Source organism: Sander vitreus, chromosome 9 (assembly GCF_031162955.1).
Source record: "Sander vitreus isolate 19-12246 chromosome 9, sanVit1, whole genome shotgun sequence".
NCBI lineage: Eukaryota > Metazoa > Chordata > Actinopteri > Perciformes > Percidae > Sander > Sander vitreus.
The window spans coordinates 33,125,164-33,151,642 of record NC_135863.1 but is presented as its reverse complement, the minus strand read 5'-3'; the positions used below and the strand labels follow the sequence as shown (position 1 = coordinate 33,151,642).

Here is a 26,479-nt window from a genome sequence, read left to right as displayed (position 1 = left end):
GCTTATTTGGGGAGGATGTTTAAATGTGAATGTTCTGATTATTTCATGTCTGAAAATGGGCCATTTCCACCTTGAACTGCAGTGAAACAAGGAGAAAGATAGTAGGGGAGATAATAGAATAGTGGGAGTAAAATAAGTTTTCAAACCAGATGAAGTACTTCTGTGCTCAGTTAAAAAGGGCTGGAGAGCTGAAAAATACAGGTTTCATCCAAGTCATTGAGTTCACAGTTATGTCAGACATAAGTGGTGCAACTACAAAATCTACTGGGGAAAAAACGCATAAATAACAAGAAAAAAAAGTCAGAAAGAGAGTTTTTGTTTAGCATGTTTTCACCAGTATCTTGTTCAACAACCCACCAAAAAGTGTAAAATGTACCATTCAAAAAAACATAATTCCATGCTGGGGAAACATTAGTAATGGATGTTATTTTACTAGTATGCCTGCACTCTGCATATACAGAATGTGGTGATTAGGGGTATCCTTCCCAGCTCAGACAACATAGTGTCATCCATAAAAATCTCAAAAAATCATTAATAATGCCTTATTTGCCTAAGGGGACAGGAAGGTCAGTGGAATAAGCCTCCGCTCTCTTTTCACAGAAATTAAAAGCTGCAGGCGGCACAGAGCAGTGCTGTCATCGTGGTAGGTGGCTTCACATCCTGAGCCATTAGTCAACCCGGCTGCAGTCTGATTTGTATTCTGGTCATTTAAAACATTGAGTAAACTGTGGCAGAGTAATTCCCCACATATCAGAGTCGACATTAAGCCATGTGCAGATTTTCAATAATGAGTAACGTCCTAATTTGTCCCGCATGATTTAAAAATGGATGGGGAAATATTCAATTATAAGAGTAAATCTGTTCAGCGTGACCCAACTTCACATCGTTTAGACAGGACAGAATGATGAATGATGGAATTAGATATTTTTCACTTTCCACACCGTATCTTTTAGGGGTGGAATCTCTTGGCACCTTTCGATTCAGAGGCCAACGATTCGATTCTAAACTGATTATCGATGCATCTCGATACAACCATTTTTTAATCTACATTTCCATGCGTGATTTAAAAAAATATACATATAAATCTGAGTTTGCTACTCAGAGTTTACTAATCACTTCCTAGACAAAGCAGCTAGACAAAGCTTAGATTTTGACGTATATTTGTCACACACACGGTTTTTATATTTATTTATTTATTGAAGGAATTGCACAATACAGGTTACACCAAACAGTACTTTTTTTTTTTTTCATTTTTATATAAACGGGAACAAGATTACCCTTACCCACCCTCCCCATACACCTCCTGGCATAGTATGTTCACACACAAAAAAATATAAAAAACTTTCTCAATTATGAATGTACATTCTCACAGGTGTGCATCAATATACTTTCAAAGCATAGGCCCACATATGTCCATAACATATTAGGTGACTCAAATTCAGTAATTATTTACAATGTGTCAACCATTCTGTGATGCGATCAAATAACAGAAAAAAGGGAGAGATAAGAGTTCACAGTTACAATTAGAGATACTCACCCACTGGGTAACTCTTACAGACTTTCAAAATACGACAAATACGGTCAGTCACACACACGTTTTAATGAAATGTTGTGTCTACTGAGGTTTTTATTGTGTAGTCATTCCCTGCTGAAGCCTTAAACCTGCTTGTGAAAGTCCCCTTCTCTCCCAGTAACCTTCCATGTCAGAGGCCCAGTCATGTTTAAAGGTGGAGAATTGGCTTCTTAGAACATGAAACATGAGGTGGTCACATGTCATGTCATAAAGTAGATGAACAGCCTATATGTGTTTTGCCTAATTATTTTATGTCTTATTAGATCATGTGTGTATATTTACAAAATTTGTAAGCCATTTTTGTGTGGGTTTTTTTCTACATTCTTGCCTAAACTCTAAGTTGTTGTCTATTCTCCCATCCTCTTTCAGTCTCTCTGTTTCCTGGTTTGTACTTGTCTGGAGACTTTTAAATAAAAAACACATTTAAATCGATTAACTTATCAGAATCAATAATGGAATCGTTCTAGAGAGAATCGTGATGCATCTAAGAATCGATTTCCCCCCAGTATCTTTTGAAAGTAAAGTCACATAAGGCAGAAAGACTTTTGCGTTGACAGTTAAAAACATTAGAAAACCCTAAATGTTCGGATTCAAATCATCAGTCGAGAAAGCCCCGAGTTATATCTCATGTTGCCACTGCGTCATTGTCAGAGGTGGAATGTAACTAAGTACATTTACTTCAGTACTGCACCGAAGTACAAATGTTGAGGTACTTGTACTTTACTTGAGTCTTTTCTTTTCATGCCACTTTCTACTTCTACTCCGCTACATTTCAGAGAGAAATATTGTACTTTTTACTCCACTACATTCATCTGTTACAGCTACACATTAAGATTTGTCCACACAAAACACATGTAGTTTGTAAAATACAATGTTTTATTATAAATTAAACTACACAATATAACGACCTACAAGTCCAGCTGAAATGATTAGACCATTAATCACTTAGTTGATTAATTGTTTTGATCGTTTCCAGATTCTAAAATGTGAGGATTTCTCGGCATTGAGTACTTTAAGTACATTTTTCTGATGATACTTACATACTTTTACTTAAGTAACATTTTCAATGCAGGACTTTGACTTGTAACAGAGATGGTTTTACAGTGTGGTATTAGTACTTTTACTTTGATATTAATGAACGTCCGTTACATTCAAGCCATTGCTAAATGAGTTGCTACAAAGCTAATTAAGACTATCAGGTCCACACAACTCTCTCTGGATTTCTCAGTATGAGTATTGAAAATACTCTTAAGTGCTGATGGTGTTGGTAACATCTGATGTGGTGTGCACATTTAAACACAGGATCCAGTGCCGTTCCAAGGTTTTATTGTTGTCAATGCAGGGAAAAGGTTTACACTGGTTGCAGGTGAATAATGGATGGATGGATGTATGGATGATTTTGTCTAAACAAATAAATATATAAAGCAAATGTCACAGATCTAAATAGCCTTGAACAATCAATCATAATAAATTAGGTTGGGTTCAGCTTGACTTACATCAGTAATGCATCCACAGTCTGCACTTGGTTTTTCTCTTTAAACAGGATTTCACTCTGCAATCTAACATAAACCAAACAATATACATACAACTTTCAGGCATAACATTCAATGTGACCAAATAAATATAAGTGTTCTACAACGAAAAAGTCCATTAGACTCGCATCACTCCTCTCTTGGTTCTGCCTGCTTTGTTTGGAAGGAAAGAAATGAGTGTCACAGGCCTGAAGGGTGGAGTTATACAAGCTTGGAAACGGGCGTGGTTTCAGTGATGATTGACACTCCATGAATGAGGCAGGTCAGGTGGAAACTAGATATTTAACACTATGTTCAGAAGATTGTGGTGTCCGGTGACTTTCCCGCGCAGAACTCGAGTGAAGATAATTACGTCTTCTGAAGAGTCCATCGTGTTTTTGTAACCCTCCATGTCACACAGGAGAGACACTCTGTGGTGTGCCAGGACGCATACAATTTATATGTGGAAATCTGATGTTTTCACATCACATAGGATGAACAAAGGCATTAAGATGCGTGTGGAAAGATTCCGAGTTTTTTTTTTTTTGTCCAATCTGAGCTTTATGGGGTTAAAGTCAGGGTTTCAAAGGTCAAGCAAGTGCAACAACACAAGACCTAGCAAGCAAAATAATATTTACTAGTTCAACAGCAAGATGGCTAGCTTGCGTCTGTCTTGCAGCCTTTTATTTTGCGAAGCTGTCACCGCGACTAAAAGCCAGTCAGAGATTTACTCTTACTTGGTCATTTTTTTCTTTTCTCTTCTTTGCTTCTTCTGTCAATGTTCTCTTTGGTCTCTCTGCCAGTGCTCAGCTGGCCGTACATGCTGCAGAACCTGGTTCTGTTGCCCGCACGGCATTGGTTCTGGCACGACACCGGCGTCGAAAGCTCCTGTGCTAGCGGTGTGAACACCAACACTCCCCCGGTGCTCCGAGCTTCCAGTGCTGGCAGAACGGCTAACTGAGCTGACGGCAGCTAAAGTTAGCATTAGTTATCAGTTAGCCTTACATTGGCAACAACTAAAGCACCAAGAGTCGAGGCAGAGAAGCCGGAAGACATCAGGGGAAAAACTAGAAAAAACATGTTTTCACACAAATATGATCCAGTTTCACCAAAAGCAGTGGTAGTGCCATAAAGCGTTACAGCACTTCCGGGAGATCGTACCTGCACGGCAAAGTTACATAGTTTGAGATGAACTGCAGATCAGGGCGCGCAGTGGGAATGTCAGAGGCACCATTCTCCCTATTACAAGTCAGTGTAGCATCAAATTCATTTTGAAACTGTTATTTTAGGTAAAATAGTTGAGCAATGTTGCTTTAAGCATACGTCAGGTCTGCATGTCTTAGGAGATCATTTGTTCTGTACTTCAGTTTGAAGGGGTGAGAGGTGAGATCAATACTCTTTCAGCACAATTTCCTTCTAATGTGAAATGATATAAGAGATTACAAAGCTGGAAATGCTGGTGTGTTATATGAGATTCACCTCCCAGCCTCCATCTGCATCTCACTATGTCCAGATGTGATTGCTTCATCTTATATTAGTTCTATTTATTTGATTTGCAGCACTTTTCCTCCACTGGTCATTAAATCCTGGATATTGTTAAAAAAAAAAATTAGATCCCCTGAGCTGCACACAATCAAAGGTCATGAGCACGCAGTGGTTCTCTTGATTATAGCCTTCATTCTAATTGGTCAGCTATTCAAACTGTTGCAGAGACTGGGTAAAAGGTCAAATGCATTTCAGGCAGCAGTATGAAAATGTGTGGGCTAATGGAGGAAGCCAGACTATTATTAATTTCATTATACTTTACGTCTTTTCTGTGTTGTTGGACCCTAGGAACTCAACTGCTGCTGAAGAGATTGTTGGCGGTGTCTCAGCTAGCATGTGCCCCACTGAGCTTGCACAGCAGCATCACTGTCAAGTCAGTTAGATTACAAAGTAGGGACTGTCAGTAAGGCAGCAGTACGTGACTCTTTTAATCACAAGCCTGGTACATTTAAAAACAAATGAAAGAGCTGCAGGTGTTTTACAGAGTGCTGTGTGTATATGCTATAATCCAACTCAGTGTAGAACATTTTGGGCTAAAAGTTTCTAAAGTGAAATGAGCCCAGATTAAATTAGATTACAACACTCACCACCTTGTGCAAACATGAGTAAATAAAAAGCATACTATTGCTACTATCAGTGCAGTTATATTAACAGGGCTGTTTGTGTGAGTGTAAATTAGAGATGGAGATGAGAATTGAATGACAAATAAATGATGGCTTAATGTAAGATTAGGATATTGGCAAATTCATCTTTTTTTCCCCAAAAATCTTCCAAATCACTTTTTTGGGGCCATACTGATATTTCTTGGGGCATTTTTGCTCTTTGCCATTAATAATTTCTGACACTAATCCAGCTGTAGTTTTGTTTTACCTTTCCACAACAGAGTAACTTCATGGTATTTGACATAAGTAGCTTCTGTGCTAACTGGCAGGTCCACAAGAGCAACACACACTGGCGATGTATAAAGCACACATTACCTTTTACCCTAAAGGTGATTGTATAATACTAGAGAACACACCTGGATGTGTGTTGAGAATGTACATTCACTTCTGGGAAACGTATGCAACCAACATGTATTGTCTTTTCACTGTTTACTCCGCACATCAAGGTGCTAAAATCAATCAAGCACCATGGGAGCTGACACACCTGAGGGTATACCAGCTGTAAAGTGGTCTCCATCAGTTAAAACCAAAGCATGTTCATCTCTGCAACGGCAGTCTAGTGCAGCTGTTCCCAACCTTTTTTCCTTGGCGCCCCCCCTACTCATGTCTTAGAAAAGCTAAAACTACATTTTTAGACAAAAAAAAAGAAGACATTTTCAGACAAAACAGTCATAGAATATAAAAAGAGCAGTATAGCTAGTATTCTTTTCCTTGCAGATATACATATTCCTTTCCATGTATGCTGATAATAATATATATCACATTAAATACATAAACACAGAACATTACATATCAATATTCCTATACATAAACTAAGTACAGAAATATGGTTGCAGTCTTAGGGCCCTTAGATGATCCTTGACTTGTTTTTTAAAACTTGATATATTAGGCGCCTTGGTTAATCTCTGCTGGAAGTGAGTTCCAAGCAACCATCCCTCGATACAATACTGTACGTTGCATTGATTGTGTTCGGGCTCTAGGAACTTTAAAAAGACCTCTAGTGGCATGTCTAGTGGAGTATTTATGTGTGTTAGAGCTACATGTAAGTTGACTATACAAACAATTAGGAATTTTTAATTCATTCATGTTTCTAACAAAAGCCAGGAGTGATGCTGAAAGTCTCTCCGCAACTTTCAACCAGGAGAGTTTAACATGCATGTTGTTTACATTAGACCTAATTGGACATTGAAGGGCAAGACGAGCTGCTCTGTTCTGAACCAGCTGCAGTTTTCCTAGATCTTTCTTTGCAGCACTTGACCATATCATTGGGCAATAGTCAAGATGTGATAAAACCTGAGTGTGCAGAACTTGTTTGGTTAGGTGTGGTGTTAAAAAAGTCGAGCATCTTTTTATAACAGAAATATTCCTCCCCATCTTTGCAACAAGATAATCTATATGTCTTGTCACAGTTTACAATCTAAGAAAACACCAAGAAGCTTTGTTTCCTCTACTTGTTCAACAGCTACATTATTCAACATCAAATTCAACCAAGGCCTAGAGCTCAAGGTATGTTTTGTAGCAAATACAATGCTTTTAGTCTTTGACATGTTTAGGAATAGTCTATTGTTAGTAACCCATTCTAGTGCTATCTGCAACTCTTTGTTGAGTGTTGCAGTTACTTCATTAATAGTAGGTGCACACATGTATATTGTTGTATCATCTGCATACATGGACACATAAGCCGTTTTAAAGGCAAGTGGAAGATCGTTAATAAAAATTGAAAATAATAAAGGGCCAAGCAAACTTCCTTGTGGAATTCCACACTACATTTTTTGTCAGAAAAGTTTCCATTAAAGAAAACTCTTTGTGTTCTGTAGGATACATACTTTTCTTTCCATGATAAAGCAGATGGTGCAAAACCATAACATACAAGCTTTTCCAATAATAATTTGTGATCAATAACATCAAAGGCAGCACTGAAGTCTAACAGTACTGCTCCCACAATATTCCTCTGATCAATTTCCTTTAACCAAATCATCCGTCATTTGTGTAAGTGCAGTGCATGTTGAGTGACCTACCCTATAAGCTGTGCTGATACTTGCTTGTCAAATTGTTAACAGAAAAGTAGCTCTGTATCTGGTCAAATACAATTTTTTCCAATAGTTTGCTAAGAACAGGCAACAAACTAATAGGTCGGCTGTTAGTGCCGGTGAAGGCAGCCCTAGCTAGCTTGGGCAAAGGAATAACTTTAGCTTCTTTCCAAATTTGAGGAAAAACATTACTTACAAGGCTTAAATTGAAAATGTGACATATAGGAGTGGCAATATGGTCAGCAACCAACCTCAGTAATTGTCCATCCAAGTTGTCAATACCAGGTGGTTTTTCATTTTTCATTATTCATGTACAACCATATTTTTTTTCCACCTGTTCTATACTCACTTTGCACAATTCAAAAATACGGTTCTTGTCTTTCGTTATTTGGTCTGTTATACATGAATATGATGGATTACAACTTGTTGTTGGCATTCCCTGCCTTAGTTTACACACTTGCCAACAAAATGATCATTAAATTGATTAGCAATTTCAAAGGGTTTAGTAATGAAAGACCCGTCTGACTCAATGAAAGATGATATCATTTAAGGTACTCCAGAGTTTTTTTCCATCATACTTTACATTATATTAATTTACTTTCATAATACAATTTCTTCTTCTTTTTGTTCATTTCAGTCACATAGTTCCGTATTTTACAATATGTTTGCCAATCAGAGGTTTACTTGATATAGACATCATGCATTTCTAACAACAGGCTAAATGGGATCGTGAAACCAGTATCTTGGTTAGTAGTGTTTCAAGGCAAGGATTAAACACATGCCAGATTACATTATGGGTGGGCTTTACAGCATTTTTCATATGTATTTATGTACCTGGAGCCAGTTAGCTTAGCTTACCATAAAGAGTTTTCCAAAAACACACAAGCTGCGAAGCGCCGTGAAGCGTAGCTTCGTGCCCGATCGCGCCTGGCTGTTCATACCAGACGTGCATTTCTCTGCGGCAGTTACAAAGCGATGCTTCTCCTCTCAACAGAACGGCTCTCTCTTTTCTCTCCCTCTCTCCCCATGAATGTTTGTGTGTGTGTGAGTGTCCGTCTCCCTCTGTGTGCTTGATTGCCTGTCTAGCTCTGCACAGCTGAGAAGACAGCCAAAATCACCATAAACCTGGGTGTTTTATTTTGTAAAGTATCCAACTGCGCTGTGTCCTTCCTGTATTTGATTACCTACCTGGCTTGACACATTCGCTCACGAAAGAAAGAAATAGTGGAGACGCCGAAACGATTGCTGCAGCGTGCGGGCTGGCGCGGCCGCTCCACTCCTGATCGCAGCCTGTGTGGCCAGACAGATTGGATAACATGGGCGCCGAAATGAAAATGGCTCCTCTTCACAGCGCTTCCTCATCCTGTGCGTTTTTGGCGTTAGTGGGAAATAGCTAGCCTGGTTCTGTCCAAAGGTAACAATCAGCCTAACCCTAGCACCTTACCCTAACCCTAAAGCTGACTAATTTACAAAAACTTATTGTCCATTGCAAAGCAGTTAAAATGTGTCTTTGACTTGGCTTATACAGGTGCACATAGTATAAAAACATATGTAGCAAAAATATATACACCTAGCATTAAAATAAAAATATATGAATAGCATTAATTATATCTTATTTGTTTAATCGATACAAAAATGTCATGACAATGACTGGAGTCTCCACTTGTTGTCTGGCATGCTAAGCTTATTGGCTGCTAGCTGTAGCTTCCTATTTACAGACATGAGTTTGGTATCAAAACCGACTTCTTATCCTCTGACTTTTCCTCTAACGCCAACATGAGGCTTGTGTGAAATGTTTTAATAACTTTTAAAAGTACATCCATAACATTTGCTACATACATGTATGCCTCCTTCTACATGAATTAAAATCCCTTTGGTGATCCCTTAACTTTTCATATCGAACCCATCAAGTCACATTTTCAGTTTGTCCAATACTTTGGTTTATGACCAAACATCTCCAAACATAATGTTTGCTCCCAGTGGGAGGCTCAGCAGACAGGGAGAGTTTGGTGTCAGCACAATGGTGAGTTAAGCAAATCACTGAGAGGAGCCAGGTGAGGTCTGTGCTCGACATACGGTCCGGTGAATAAGTAAAATGAGAAACGCTCCCGCAGGTGAAAGTGATGAATGATAGATGGCGCACAGAGATGTGTTGCTGAAACACATAATCCTTCTATTCCGTGTCATTTAAAAAGAAAATCAATAAGTGTGAAGCTGCTCCTTCTGCTCCTTTAGCCGAGGACACAGAACAGCACTATTGATGTTTTTGAAATGACATGGCATCAAATGATACAGCGCTATACATCCACTTACATGTCTTTTTGATTTTCCCTTTTAGGAATACCAAATAGACATCATCTTTGCCCAGACGTGGACAGACAGTCGTCTCAGATACAACAGCACAATGAAAAAATTGACTTTGAACAGCAATATGGTTGGACTTATTTGGCTACCAGATACCATCTTCAGAAACTCCAAGAGTGCAGATTCCCACTGGATTACAGTGCCTAACCAGCTGCTCAGAATATGGAACGATGGGAAGATACTTTACACCTTAAGGTAAACACAGAAAGATTTTTATTTGGTAAACCTAAGATAATCATTTAGAATGGAGGACTTCAGTGATTTAGTGAAGAAATGCAATACAAAGTCAAAGCTTATGCAGAATTTATGTTCATGAATATATTCACGTTAAACAGTAATTACAGCTATAACCCAATTATCACACACAACTTATAACAATAAGTTAGAGTATGCCTGATTGTTTGCATGTCTAAGATCAAATTGCATATGTTGGAATGCACAGAAAAATGTGTGTTACTGTAGTTTAGGACACCAGATTTGCCTGTCTGTTTTTGTAGTTTATTTTATGACTGGACACAGAAAGAATATTTGGGGTGAATAGTCTGGATACGTTTTTGAATATTCCAAATTAGTAGCTGAATAAACTGGAAGGAAGTTAGGAAGTTAGTAACAATTACGTTTTTAATGACGTGATCAAATAGCTAGGATGAATCTTACAGACTTTCCTCTAGTGTCACTATAAAGTTCATATTCATAACCAAGCAGTGCACAACAAAAATGAGAAGCTTCTCACAGCTCTAAAACTATAATTTAATTTTATACTTTTTATTGATCCCCAGTGGGGAAATTACAATTTACACTCTGTTAGAAATCACTACACACAGGCTCAGAACCTATTCATACACAAATGGAGTGATGTCAGTGATGGGGCTGCCAGTGCTGGACCAGCACGCTGAGCGGTTGGGGGGGTAAGGTGCCTTGCTCAAGAGCACATTGGCAGTGCCCTGGAGGTAAACTGCCATCTCTCCAGCTACCAATCCACACTCTGTACTTTGGTCCAAACGGGGACTTGAACCGGCGACCCTCCTGGAGGAATTTTGGGCCTTCTAAGCTCCTGAACATTTATTTACAGTAATAGTATTATAGTGTTATAGTGATTTATGTAGAATATTATCTGAAAGCTGTATCAACATTTTTAATATGATTCTTTTAATTAATTCCTGACTCGCCATCTTCTCTGTGCACTGTGAGCATTTAGACTTCACATTGGGAATATATGAGGTTTATCAATCAATCTGTTCATATTTTAGCAGACTTTTGCAGTCTTACTCACTAAGAAATGTATGCAAAACAATTTGTGATGCAGACATTTCCTAAAAAGAGCAGTGCAAAAGCAATTAGCTCCTGTCATTACCAATTGTAAGTGCAAATTGCCTGCTTGAGCTTTAGGATCAATTTACTAAAGCAGCCACCCTAGTGCCCTAAAGCACTCTTTGTAATTGGACCACTCAACATTAATATGAACTGCTCCTTCATAATATCATCTCTGGACTGCCCTCAATCTTTTTGACACTGTCCTTATATTTGACACATCTCCAGACTTTTGATAATGTTTAAGGACGTTCCTGTGTTCTATATTAGTACCATGTATTGTACATGTGGAAGATTTAGTCGAGCTAGGGGTGTTAATGATTAACAGTTAAACTACTACTACTAAAATAAAAAAAAGATTAAAAAAGCTTTTTCACATTATGAAAAACAAGGCTATATTAATTTCTTAACTGCTAGGTAAGCTGCTCTTTGTTTTCTGCTGGACGGCACTCAAAGCAGAGGGCTAAATGACACATATAATAATAACTTTTATTAGTATAGCACCTTTAAAACAACCGCTTACAAAGTGCTTTAACAGAAGAAACAAAAGCATAAACAAAACAAATATAGACAGCACATCAGTACACATACCTATACATACACAACAAAGATGGGGCAGCTCTAAAGGACAGAAAAAATAAATTAAAAAAATTCACTAGTAGATCGAAGATAAGTGAAAATAGCCAGTATATTGATGAGTACTGTCAGCCCAGTCAGACTACTCTGATGAACTAAGCCCCTTACTCCTAATAACCTAGCACAAAAGGAAATATCTATGCAAATGTGGTTAAAAGTAGGGCAACTCATTTCTTTAGGCAGGAAATATCTATCAGAATGGCCTACTTCCTCTATAAATGTAGTTAAAAGTAGCTCTTTCTGTCAGGTAGGACATATCTATCAGTATCGACTACTTCCTCTTATAATGTAGTTAAAAGTAGAGTATCTCATTCTCTCAGGCACTAAAGATCTATCAGAATGGCATACTTCTCTTATTAATGTAGTTAAAAGTAGGGTAGCTCATTCTGTCACATATGAAATATAAACTATATATATATAAAGCACAAAAAGTAAGGAAATTTGTGTTTGGTAGATTATTTCTCTGTGGTAATGCTTTTTGGCAATAAATCTTATAACGTTGGAAAGCCTGTTTAGTTCCCTTTCTAATGGTGCTCCATTTGTAAGGAACATGCATTTGTGGGATGAGCAGCAGAGCTGAGTATGTGGGTTGCGCCCATGAACAATTAGCCAAATCTTCTCTGCCAATGCCAAACAGCTTATTCGGTCATTGACCTGTTTGGTGTTTGGTGGATTGGATGATTGAAGTTTGAAGAAACAAGACATATTGGCAATTTAACAATTTATTCATTTCACAAACAGGAGCCTCAGTAGCGTGAGGAAGAACCATACACAGCCACAACAGCCTGGCACCTCCTCCTCATGCTGGTCACCAGCCTGGTCACACACTGCTGTGGGATGGCATCCCATTCACCAACGTGGTTGTGTTGGTCACTCTGGCACGAACAACACGCCCCAGCTGATCCCACAAGTGTTCAATGGGGTTGAGGTCAGGACTGCTGGCAGGCCGTCCCATCCTCTCCACTCCCACATTCTGGAGGTAGTCTTTGATAAACCCCGCCCTGTGGGGGTGAGCGTTGTCATCTTGGAGGATAGAGTTCAGTCCCAGACTGTGGAGATATGGGATTGCCACTGGTTGCAGAATCTCATCTCTATATCTCTCTGCATTGAGATTGCCTCCAATGATGACAAGCCATGTTTTTCCCGTGAGGGAGATGCCGCCCCACACCATTACACTACCTTCACCAAAAGGTGCAGCAATAGCATTGTGTTCTCCGCGTCTTCTCCACACTTTGACCCTACGATCAAACTGCCGTAGGCAGAATCTGGACTCATCACTGAACATAACGTTCCTCCACATGTTCAGGTTCCAGTGCACGTGTTGCCAACACCAGCGCAAACGGGCCTGACGGTGAACGGCAATAGCAGAGAAGATTTGGCAAATTTTTCATGGGTGCAACCCACATACTCAGCGCTGCTGCTCATCCCACAAATGCATGTTCCTTACAAATGGAGCACCATTTGTAAGGGAACTAAACAGGCTTTCCAACGGTATAAGATTTATTGCCAAAAAGCATTACCACAGAGAAATAATCTACCAAACACAAATTTCCTTACTTTTTTTAAAATTTTGTTTTAAACTTTAATTACTTAGTAAGTCCATTACACCAAAGGCACAAAACATGTTATTTCCATGCACCCAAACACCTGACACCCTTGCATATGGATGTCCACCAGGTCGCAGACCGCTGTGGACTTCTTTCGGTCCCGCAAGCGGTTCCAGAAAAAGTGGCAACATGTGTCCACATCAATGCACAGAACATTGTGGCTGCGCGACTGGTACAACTCTGCAGCTGTCTACGAACTCAGAGTATGGAAAGTATGTCCGAGCCTCCCGGATGGCGCTCCTCTGACTGCTTGTCGGTTAGCGGTTAATGATCGGTTAACAAGAGTCGGCTACCGGTCAGAAAAAAACTCTCAATAAGCATCCGTGTTTTAAATTGATATCAGTCTCTAAAACATAGTGTTGGGGAAATGTAATAATTTAAGCGGAGCTAGTACATTTCCGCAAGAACAGAAAAGTTTCTAAGAGCTAGTCAAGTCACTAACAGCGCCCGGCTAGATCCTCATGCAGCTCTATTGATATTGACTTTTTGGGAGCGTGCAAACTTTGAGGAGTAATATCCGTTGATGGCATGAGAGAAAGACAATGAAATGTCATTTGGTATTAATTGTGCATTGGCTTGGGCACAGTAAACAGAGATGACATTTTGTGATATCCATGCCTCTCCCACATGCATTGCATTGTCCCTATTCCATGCTTTAATGAGGTTTAAAGATCACACCAGAATTACAGTACAGATTTCTTTTCTCTACTTTCTTTTTTCTGTCATATGTGCCCGTAAAGTGTACTTTTTCACTTAATTTGGATTTTATCTTACACTTTCTGTAGGGGATAAAACCATTTTGGAAAAAATGCAAACCCCCCTTTTACCACCAGAACTCTGCTTTCAACATACTTTCTTTCATGTCGTTTTGGTTGTTTTCTCAGTCAGGTGGTTTGTATTGTATATTCTGGATTTATTAAAGCATTCAGGCTGATGTGTGAAACCAGCCAGTCCATTTCATCATGCTTAAAGAGGTCAAGGAACTCTTAATGCTTCCTGTAGCCTAGCCTCTGTTCCCATTGAGATAAGAAATGTAACTTGCGTTCTTTAACGGGTTTATAATTGAAGGTCAACAACACACTGGCTGCATAATTACATCCACAGGTTTGTCTAGTCTTCAGGGGACAGCTGGCCTTTAGCTACATCACAGACAGATTCCATCAGAAGCTACACATGATAATTGCAGTGGGCAGTTTTCTAAGAGGTTTGTTGATACATCATCATCCTTTAGTTTCACATGCAGTGTTTCCCACAGATTAGAAAGCAATTTTTGGCAGGGCGGTTGTTTGTAACAATCAAGTATCAAAAACTGAGGAGGACACACTGTTGGATGCTGTCCTCCTCTCCTACTCTTTCTTCAATGCCTAACGAATCTGTCTCTTTCTCTCCCAGTGTGTCTTTCTGCTTGAGCAGCACTGGTTGAAGCCTGAAAATATTGTACACAAATTAATAACATAACTAATTCCACTGGTGGGACTGTTGATCTCTGTTTCAGACTGATACCTCCAGTTCAGGCTGGTCCTCCTCCTCAACACGGGCCTTTTCAGTCACGGAAATAAGTAAAAAAAAAAAATTATAAAAAAAACATTATTTATAATAACTATTTGATTCACAGCTGCTACATATGGTGTTTTGACCTGACAACCCAACTGCATTTTACTGCAAACTTGCGACTAGTTAACTTTGCTAAGAGTTGGGACTCCAACATTAACACACTGACAATAAGGTATTCAGAATCTAAAATATTTGTATAGCACTTACACAGAGATGTTTGAAGAATTTAGATAGACAGTGTCACACTGTCTCCCCACACCAAAGATTAGGGCGCTTTCACACCTATAATTCGGTGCAATTTGGGGGTGAAGCATAAAAATCCACAACAATCTCTATCCCCACAGAGCACACACACACACGCACACGCACACACACACACAGACACAGACACAGACACACACACACACACACACACACACACACAAACACACACACACACACAGACACAGCTGCTCTGTTGCTGCGCTGGCTGCACGCTCTCTGTTCACTACGCTGCCTGTCGGGACATTCTGCTTAACGTGAAAAAGCTTAACGTGGTTTAATGTACCTAAACAATGATCAGTGATCACCAAATGTATCATGGCCATATCTTGTAATGAACACTTAAGCCCGTCAAAAGAACTAAACCGAAATCCAACGATTATATAAGTTATTATATAAGTAGTGTTTTCTTCATTGGCGCCTATGGTGAGGAAAAAGCATGTACCTAAACAATGATCAATAAATACTAAATTTCTCTCTCATATTGCTCCTCATAACCACTGAAAACTGTCAAAAAATCGAACCAGAAATGTGGTGATGATTGATCGTTGTTTAGGTACGTTAAACCACGTTAAGCTTTTTCACGTTATGACTTATAAACCCCATGAGAACCATGGGGAGTCAACCCACAGCTGCTCCGCTGCCCTGCTGAAAACGTGAAGCAGAAACGCTTAATGTCAGATAACGGCCATAATAATTGGACTTTGGGTTCGATTTTTTGAGAGTTTTCAGTGGTTATGAGGAGCAATATGAGAGTGAAATTTGGTAATCATTGATCATTGTTTACGTACATTAAACCACGTTTTTATTCATTAGTAAGCTACAGGACAGCTTCTTTACAGCGTCTTTTACAGTACAGCGAGTCTGTCTTTTATGAGTTTTGTGAATTACAGGCCACTGTAGGCTGTCAGAGGCCTGTCCATACTGTAATTACCTGGTTGCCAATGGAGGCCGATAAAAGTCATGAAAGTCCTTTTAACTTTTCAATTAAGATTATCGCTCACATAGATATTCTATGTCATGCAATACAAGTTTACAGTGAGAACTTGTTTAGATAAGATGTGTGTGTACTAAGAAAGTATAGAATATTTTTCCAAATGCAGTCATTTTAGGATATGAATATACATTATACTAGGGCTGCAAGTAACAATTCTTTTCCTGTTTGATCAATTAACTGTTTGGGCCGTACAATAGAATGTCTGCAAATAGTAAACGTTTCCCAGGGTCTAAGGTAACATCCTCCGATGTCATGTTTACTGTAGCTTGACAAACAGTCCAAACTCCGAAGATGTTATCATATAAACAAAGAAAAGCAGCAAACCAGAGAATGTATGGAATCTTTGCTTTAAAAATGACTTCAAGAATAATCAGTTATTAGGACTTTCTTCAAAACAGGCATTGTTCTGTTTACATTCACGGTTTCTGAGCAAAACTCGTGTGTCCTTGAGGCCTGACAAACATGTTGAATGAAATTTGTTTTGTTTTTTTGAAAAATCGTAGACCTGCATTGTTTACATCTGAGTTGACAAGCTTGCAGTCATCTCTGTCTTTCTGGCATCGCTTCTTTCCTCGGTACATTACTGTCGATCAGTAGAATAGTGAAAATAATTGGCAGGAATGTGTGTGAGCATGTGCTTTCCCGTGCACGTGTACAACATACAGACAAAACATGGCCCCACTCATTAAAACATCAAAACTAATCGATGAATGGACTAGTGGTTTCAACCCTGATTTATACTGTGCGCCACGCAGAGCTAAAACCTGATTGTGTGTGTTTTGAAGAATCAAAAGAATAATTAAAAAAAAAAAAAATTTACATACAACAACATACTTGTATAGATGTGAGGATGTAATGTGAAAGTCTGATAATAAAAATGTATCCATGTGATGCGTTTTCACATGAAATCCTTCACTGCAGTACTAAGAGAGATATCAAACTGATTCTATTGTTGTTTCTTTTCAGACTGACAATAAACGCAGAATGCCAGCTGCAGCTGCACAACTTTCCAATGGACGAACACTCCTGTCCACTCGTCTTCTCCAGCTGTGAGTACACCCTGTGTTCTCTCTAGGGCCACAGGTACCCAGTATGAAAAAATATAAATATTTGTTTTGGAGTATCTTTTACAACAAAGTACCACATTTTGTCTTGTATGTCTCAGGTGAAAATGTTAGATTTAGTAGTCACTGAACTGATGTGCTGATGTTAGTGTCCACCATTGCCGTCACACCCGGGTACAGCTGCTTTTGTGAGACAAGTAGCCAGTGAAGTGGCCACCCACAAGCAAATATGCTTTTAGAAGTGTTTGTCAAAAACACATTGATTTTTTTTTTTCATCTGGAAAAGTAGTGGTGAAGGGCAATCATGACCAAGGGACTGAAGGCCAATTCAAAAGCATTCCTGTGTCCCATAATAGCACCTCAGAGCTGGGTGTAATGGGTTATAAATTACGTGAGTAAAATGCACCAGCAGGAAAAAGGACGGGCTCCCATCAAGACATGGGATTCTGGACATATGTTGTTTAAAAGTCAAACAAGTGACCACAAAGAGATGCAAAAGTAGAGCTGGGCAATACATCGATATTATATCGATAGAGATATAGGAGGCTAGATATCGTCTTCAAGTGTTGTCTTTTCCTGGTTTTAAAGGCATCATCGCAGTAAAGCAATTATTACATATACATATTATTTGCCTTTAAACACGTCATTCAGCCACATTACTGGTGATTATTTATCACAAATCTCGTGTAAATATTTTGATGAAAGCACCAATTGTCAGCCCTGCAACATCAACATCGAGGTATTTGGTCAAAAATATTGTGATATTTGATTTTCTCCATATCGCCCAGCTCTACCCAAAAGTACCACAAAGAGATGCTAGCGACCACAAATAGACAAAAATATGCTACAAAGAGACACTAAATGACCACAAAGAGATAAAAAAATAAGCACAAAGAAATGTGAAGCAACCAGTGTGAGTTTCTTGCTCATATGTTGGAGGGATCAGGGGCCTTTTACATGTCTGTGTCCAGGGGCCCATTTTCTCAAAAGCCGCTGGTGGCTCTTGGCTATTTGGAATTACAAATAGATGACTGTGCTGCCCTGTTGTCTTGTCATTAAGGAGATAAACATAATATGTACTGTATCATGATCACTGCTTTTGTGTCATATCGCACCAAACTATTAGTTTGCAAGCCATCATTTGGAAGCAACATGCTATATCCTCATCCCCTCACATTCAGGCTGGTTTGTAGGTAGCTATGGAAACATTTGAACAACAGCATTCCAGGACTAAGGGAAAGATAGGTACAGTAAAGTGAAGCATGAGTGCAGTGAAGTATTTACTGTAGCTGCATAGTCACAGTGACAGACTGCCTCCACATTACAAATAAAGTGTACAAGTACATACTGCTGTAGTAACGATGCAGTGTGAATTGATTAAAAATCGATATAAATGTGTAAAGATTACAACCGGTTGAGATGAAATATGAATCGTGATGCAATTTTTAAACGAAACAGCCTAGGGCGTAATCTACTTTTGATTTCACTTCAGGCGTCCCTACATGTTCTTAGTTTTATTTGAAGAGATTTTTTCTATTTAGTCATTTTGATGTGAGGTTTGTTTTGAAAATCAAATAAAGTTTTTATTTAATTTTCCGTTATCTAAGATTAAATACAATTTCAGTTGCATGTTTGATAAGAGGACACATGTTTTGCACAGTTTATATAAATAAAGGAATATTTTTCAGTCATTCGTCTGCAAATTAAATTACAAGTTTAAAAAAATCGTGAGAAAATCGTATCGTCAACTTAAAATCGTGAATCATATTGAATCGTGAGTTGAATGTATCGTTACATCCATATTCATAACAGTTCAACAAGAGAGCTCTAAATTTCACATTGTGGAATTTATTCTGACTGTTTGGTGTTTGGATGTGTCATGTGACATTTAAAGGGTTGTCAGTTCATCTAGCAGGAAACCCAGGAAGCACGATGATGCTTTTAGGAAAAATAGTGCTATAGTATGTGCTGCTTAATAGAGCAGTGTGTTGAAAATGAAGCCTGCTGCTGTATGGATGGATTGCTGTGGATCTATAGTGGCCTCTCAGTGATCTATTATCAGGATTACTTGTGAAATGTGAAAAGACCTTGCACCTTGTGCAGCTTATTAGAGCTTCAGACCCATCCTGCTGTCACCCATTAAACCCATTTCCTTACCTAAGGAAATCAGCAGGCATTACACTGGTTTCCATGACAACAATGTTTTCTGATTAAGTCAGATTTGCAGATCTTTAAAGCCATCATGCCTCTGGGGGATTGTAATAATCAACTAAGTACAGTGCAAATATCAGACAGCTCTACAGTTCCCCTCAGCTTTGAGCACTTTAGCGTCTTTCAGTTTGTTGTTTTGGTTTTACTGTTTGGGTTTACTCTCACCACTCTCATTAACCTCCAGCCAACCTCAGTTTCCAGCCACAGCAGGCAGCTAGGGCTGTACGATATGAGGAAAATATGCGATAACGTTATACGCAATATTACTCGCAATAATTAAGTGTACTCAGTTCTGCATTTCTGCTGCTTTCAGTATTCTGCTGAAATACAACAAATTGCTTGCTGAATTTAAAACAAATGAAAAGGAAATAATTTCCAACATTCTTTCATTGAACAAAATTAATTTGAATTGAATGTAAAAGGCACCACTAAAAAAAATAGTGTATGTCTCAGCCTTTTGCGAAATGTATTTCGCCAGTTGATATTACGATGACGATTAAAAAACGATATATCGTGCAGCCCTACAAGCAGCTGTTTTAAGAAAAAATGTTAATACTCAAGTAGCCTTAAGGCTGATTTATGCTTCTGCGTCGAATCGACAGCATCCCCGCAGACCCCTCTGCGTCGCCCGGAGAGTTTCCAGGGTGAGATGGCTCTTTTAGTATGCTCTGGGCTTTTTTGAGGCAGCAAAGAACTGTAAAGATCTTCCAGGGAGTGGAGAGGGCAGCCAATGATCTTTGGGCGGTGGTGACGACCCTCCGGAGGGTGAATACAGGTGCAGCAGCCATGGGCAGTATGAGAAAAATAAAGTGTTTTTTTTTAAACATTAAAGTATGTAAACATGTTCTAGTACAAACACAAAATGCAAGTAGAATCCTGAAAATGCTATACAATGGTTGCCCTTTACTTTAATGATGCTGTTAATGGTGTGGGTGGGGGTGCAGTCATGGGTGTACCAGGTGTAGCGTAGGGGGCTCAGCACACAGCCCTGTAGGGAGCCAGTGCTGAGGCTGAGGGCAAACAGTGACACAACAGTAAACAGACTGTATGCTACTTGTGCAGCACTAAATGGCAGACAGACATAGCAGCGGCTAGCTGGTGAACAGAGTGAAGCATGTAAGCTACTTAAAGCCAGTTTTAAGATTTTTCCGTTCAGGAAGTGGCAGAGATCTAAAACATACATTTACACTTACGTTCTCCAGGGGGTCAAAAAGACGATTACAAATGAATGCTAATGTTTCTCTGTCTGCTGGACAGGGAAATTGACAGTTGTTTGCTAACAAGTGCATTATTACAGCTTTGTAAGTTTTTGCTGCACTTAAGTTGCAAAACAAAATCAATTAATAAGGGTTTATATAAAAATCAACAATCTTTTTGGCCCAGTATTTTCATTACAGACACACCAGCTTTGCAGTAAATGCAACTTGGTGCAATTATTAACTAAAGGTCTTTGCAATAACACAAATATCCATCTGAAATAAATGCACTTTAACTTACCTTAATTCTTAATACCTTCATGTTCTGTGGAAAATATAGTTCTTATTTGGCTTAGTACTTCCATGTTAGAGACAGAGATCTCTAATAACTACTAACTGAAGTAGAAGTAGTTGAGACAGGTAGAGTGAAAGTCAGTCCCACAAAAAGTTACAATTGTACATTTCTATCTCATCCAATCAGTTACATACCTGACAAGTCAAGGTACTTTATCACATTTACCAGGCCTCACTGTAAAAGCAAAGCTATTATACAGGCATAACTACTTGAAATAAACCATATAGCCTCTACCAGCTCCGGGTCCTGGTCTGATGTGGAGAGTGTTAACTCTACTGTATCCATCTAAAGTACTTTTATTTTGAAAGGTACTATGTCTTCCTGTTAGTAATATTTTCTTCCTAGGATGGGGAAGGCATGACCCACCCTACTCTGTCTCTGATTGGCTTACCCTGATATTCTTACCCTTACCAATCTCACTCCTCATGCCTAAACCTAACCAACTCAACCAACTAAGGCAACAAGTGCCAGCCAATCACATGCAGAGTACGGCGGGTCATAACTTCGCCATCCTAAGGAAAAAAATGTGTCTTCCTGTTAGGCTAATGTGTATTAAGTCTCATGAATATTGTTAATGTATAAATGCACCATGAATTGTGACTTGAGCCCATTAGTAGTTCTTTATGCAAATGACGTACACAATACTGCCAAGCCAGTGTTGCCATTCATCAAGTGTGTTGGTTGAAGAGCTATTTCCAATAGTAAGCTGTTATTTTCTGCATATTTTGAATTTGAGTAGTGATTGCTGAATCTTTAATGGCATCATTAATAGCAAATGAGAGAACTTTGGCAAATGTTAATGACATTCATTCATCAAGCATGTTTGAAAACAATTACAGTTAATGTTTTTGTTAATTGAAAGCCTATTACATCAAATTGCTACCAGGCTAAATCCTAATTGTGTTAGCTTTTCTACTTAAAATGATTATGTGTCTGTTTAAGACCGGAATGATCCAGGCTAGTGTGACACCAAATCAGAAATGGAACCATTAACCTCACGTGATCGATTGTAAAAGCACTCCCAGGCTCCGGGTCTATCATGTGAAGGTCAGGCCCAACATCAAGATGGATTCAGTACATTATTGAACCAAAGCTTTCATTTAATCTACTTTCCTTCTGCCTCTGTCTTCATTCCAGACTGTCTTTTCATTAGCCAGCCTCCAGCACAAGGCAAATGTTTCTCTGGGTGGCCCTAGGTCTGTCTGCACAAGATATCTATCATTAGAATGTGCCATGGAGCTCCAAGGGTCAGGCATACATGCTCTGTGTAATTGCAGATGGATACCCACGAGATGAGATGATTTACAGGTGGAGGAAGAACTCTGTGGAGACGGCTGACCAAAAGTCCTGGCGTCTCTACCAGTTTGATTTCATGGGCCTGAGAAACACTACAGACATAATAAAGACTACAGCAGGTAGGATCTGGATCTGACACTAGCTTTGTAGAAGTAGTGGCAGAAGTCATTAAATCCTAAACTTGTGCAACAAGTTGTTTTTCAGTTGTCAGAAAACACTAGCAATTTGAAGCAATGTATATGGCAAGAAATAGGCTACTGTACTGTAGTATCAATATAGGTTTTCCTGCCTAAGTATGGAATTCCATTTCATTTGAAAGTAAATACATAAATATGAAAAATAAATAAGGCTATAAAATAAATCCTAAAATAAATGAGGCAATAAATATATAAATGAGTCAACATTAAAGTGGCTATGAGGAACTTTCAGTTAGTTTTGATTCTAGCGGCCCCCTTGGACAAAAGCAGTAGTGTTTTTACCACACCTGCTGTCGTAAAGATCTTTTCTAGGCATGCCGGCTGGTGCCGTAATGTAATGTCCATGGGAGGAAAGCATGCATTACCCACTGTATTACTAAGCTAGCGTTACTGGGAGGTCATGTGGTTGCGATGAATGTTTTGCTCAGATAGAAAATCATTCATTTACAATAAGAGAATACATTACAGATGCATGGTTGCATTTCAAATGTTGCATACGGTACCTTGCGCCTACTTTGGATGTCTCATGAGATAAACCGGGTATCACTGTCACTGTGTCACGAGCCAAAGCATTTGCAAGAGTTTGTTGTAGCAAAGAACGTAATAATAAGTTCGATTTATATAGCGTCTTTCATAAAACCTAAGGACACTTTACACAAGTACAGGGGGACAAAAAGAAAATAGCAGCTAACACAAACACGGACTGAAAAGAAATAAAAACTGGGCGCTTAATGGAAGGGGGGTGTAATTTCATGTAGGCTACTGGCGTACAACCATGTCTCGCATTGTAAAGTTATTTTATGAATGAAATAGAGATATAACATACCTGTCTACAGGGTGCGATTTCCTCCTTTCTGGTCTACATATCCCTGCCTCTGCTGAACACACTTGAAACACAATGTTGCAATTAATAACTACAATTAATTAACATTGTTGTCCCTACGGCTGAATTTACTGCGTAGCGATCATAGACTGTATATGAAGATGTAGCAATATGTAGCAATAGGCACTGCCTTGCCTGGATTGGAGGACAGGTTCTTGCTCCACTTTTCCCCACTTTTTGCCAGAGCTGATAAATTACCCGGATTGATAGCTGTCCTCCACAGTGATCAGAACTGTGTCCATGGCGATGCTCTGCTATGCATGGCAACGGTCTGTTATACTTAGCAACGATCTCTTTTACAGAATTAGCAGACTGCAGAATGCCGTGATTGACCAATCAAAATCAAGTATTAAACCAAGCCGTGTAATAATTAGATGTTATTGTACACATAGATAAATTACAATTTGTGAACTACTACACTCTTCTGTCCTCAAATTACATGCATGATCTCCAAAGATATCAGCCATAACCCAAATTTGTTTGAGTTATTTATCTTTTTTGTTTATCCTCATCAGTACAATTACTGTACCAGTGACTGGAGGCGTCTGTCCGTAAAGTTTCTCATCAAGTTGTGTGTTTTCTTTCACACACAGGTGACTATGTGTTGATGACAGTGTACTTTGACCTGAGTAGAAGAATGGGCTACTTCACCATCCAGACTTACATCCCCTGCATTCTCACCGTGGTCCTCTCCTGGGTGTCCTTCTGGATCAAAAAAGACGCCACGCCAGCCAGAACGGCTTTAGGTACTGTGGTCTCACTGCAGTTCAATAGGATTATGTCTGGAACATTGCTTTAAACTTCAGCTGTTAGATATAAGTGGAAATACTGATGTAGACATCATGTCAAGGTCCTTCTTTTTAGGTTTCCTTTTGCACGTTAATTATGTTTTGCTTTGAATATACTCCATCTTTACTATTTATCTGTACTGCACAGATATTTGCTTATGTCACTTAACTTGAGTCACTCCATCTGCTTTTTCTGTTTTGTTATACTTTTTCTCTTTTGTGCATGCTCACTATTTGTCGTGCACAGTCCTGTGGATCACTTTGGTGAAGGTACATGATTTCATCCAATTTCTTTCCTTTTCTCTGTTTACATTTTATACTTTTTCACATGTTGGAGTGAGGTTGTGTTAAATGCTAGTTTACATACAGCACTTTTAAACTTTTAGACTGACAAGTGTGTAAATGTGCCTCTTTTGAACAGTACAGGTGCCTACTACTGAGCTATCTTTGCAAATATTACAAAATATATATTTTTTCTAAATATTTGTATGAATGTGATTTTCACTCAGCTTTTAATGGAAACTTGTAATACGTTGTGGCCTCTTTTACCAGTGTCACCAAAACATTACACCAGCCACTCCTCACAGTGTCTATAGTCTGCTCAGAGCCACTGTGTTCCATACTGTATATTCACAACTGATATAAGGTAGAAAATGAATGAGTGCTATTAGTCTGTTATATTTGCTATAAAGCGTCTGAATTAATTGCATGCAAATCAGGAGAAAGAATGAAGATTATGAATGGACTTAGATGTAGGCTGATTGTACAGGGGCAAGCCAAGCCAGTGTGGAAGTAACGATAATGCCCTTAGGTGTAGAGAAGGATTGGGGTAAGTTAACCTAGGTTTTTTTCAAAGTGGACCCTATTTTTCTATTCATTTGTGTCTAAGTAACAAATGTGAACAAAACTCTTTACCACTGGTCCAGTATTGAGACAGAACACTGTAATCATCAGCTGCGAACCAGGCTACAATGGAATCAAATAGGGCAAATGTGCATCGTCAGTTTCGATGTTTTTTATGGTCATAAGTGTCTGACAACATTATGGAAAGGAACCCTACAGAGACAGACCTTTTTGTTAAAGAGTAAAATCCTGTTTGTTTAACCAGAAACTGCTCCGAGAGAGTTATCGCTAAACCCCCCAGACCCCATTTAAATAAACAACACTTTTAGCGTGTATAGAGCCAGCATATTTCCATATCAGTAATGTATGTGTTTATTTCAACCAAACCAGAGTGGTGATTGTTGGAACAGTGGAAAGACGAACCAAGACTGATTTTGATAGTTTTATTTTTTATTTCTGTTTACTTTGAATGACATGTATTTTACGATGACAAAATTACTGTTTATTTACATGGAGTCTGGTGGTTTGGCATTAGCAATTTCGAGGATGTTTTTATGTAAAAAGGATCTTACTCTTTAACAAAAAAGTCGACCTCTGTGGGGATTCATTCCATAATGTTCTCAGGCACTTGGAATAAAAATCTGAGCATGCCAGTGGTAAAACAAGCACTTTTGTAGACATAAGTTGAAGGTCACAATTGCCCTATTAACTTACATTGCAGCTTGTTTTGCCTAATACTGGACCAATGTCAGAGATTGTTGTTCCCATCAGTCACGTACACACAAAAACAAAAAATAGGGTCCAGGTTGACAAAAAAACGAAGTTACCCTTTAAAGGTCCCTTATTGTAAAAACTAGATTTCCATATCTTTTTTATTATAAAGCAGAATGAGGTGCTATATAAATACTGTAAAAGTATCAAAACGCTCAATCCATGGAGAAATGGACACAGCCCATATTTAGAAACTGTGCCTTTAAACAAGCTGTCAGGACTTCCATTGTGAGGTCACAACTATACCATATATAGTATGTGCCGCCACAGTGCTGTTACAGTCATTCCCTGGCTGCAATGACAGTGCTGAGACAGAGTGCAGATGTGGAAGACACGAAAGCGCTGACCAATCAGAGCAGACTGGGCTTTTTCAGGAGGGGGGCTTAAAGAGACGGGCGCTAAATACTGAGCGTTTTAAACAGAGGGTGAATACAGGTATAATCAGACAGACAGTATGAGGTAAATAATGTGTTTTTTGAACATTAAAGCATGTAAACATGTTCTAGTCGAAACCCAAAATACAAGTATGAACCTGAAAATGAGCATAATATGGGACCTTTAATAACCGATAGTACTAACTTATCTCAGTAGCAAGTTACCCCTTGGGCCCTTAAACCTATATATTTGACACACCATATACAGAACCTCACAAATTTCTCCACATTAAGCTGTCAGTTAAGATAAATGCCTCTTCAAACCTGATGTTCATTCTATTGTTTAGAGCAAAAACTCTTAAATCTGTGCCACAGCATCAGCAAAAAGGCAGGTAAGTGTAATCACTGTGGCAAGCAGAGGCTAAAGGAAAAGTGTGAGTTGTCCGCCCA

The 26,479-nt window shown here is 38.9% G+C and overlaps 1 protein-coding gene across 1 annotated transcript in view; it reads left to right on the top strand.

Annotated features, from left to right (window-relative positions):
- gabrg3 (gamma-aminobutyric acid type A receptor subunit gamma3) overlaps positions 1-26,479 on the top strand; it is a 75,322-nt gene that overhangs the window by 37,776 nt on the left and 11,067 nt on the right. Inside the window, exons 4-7 of the mRNA XM_078259836.1 lie at positions 9,660-9,880; positions 17,018-17,100; positions 22,155-22,292; positions 23,847-23,999. Coding sequence (XP_078115962.1) covers positions 9,660-9,880; positions 17,018-17,100; positions 22,155-22,292; positions 23,847-23,999 — 595 coding nt within the window. The remainder of the gene's footprint in view (positions 1-9,659; positions 9,881-17,017; positions 17,101-22,154; positions 22,293-23,846; positions 24,000-26,479) is intronic.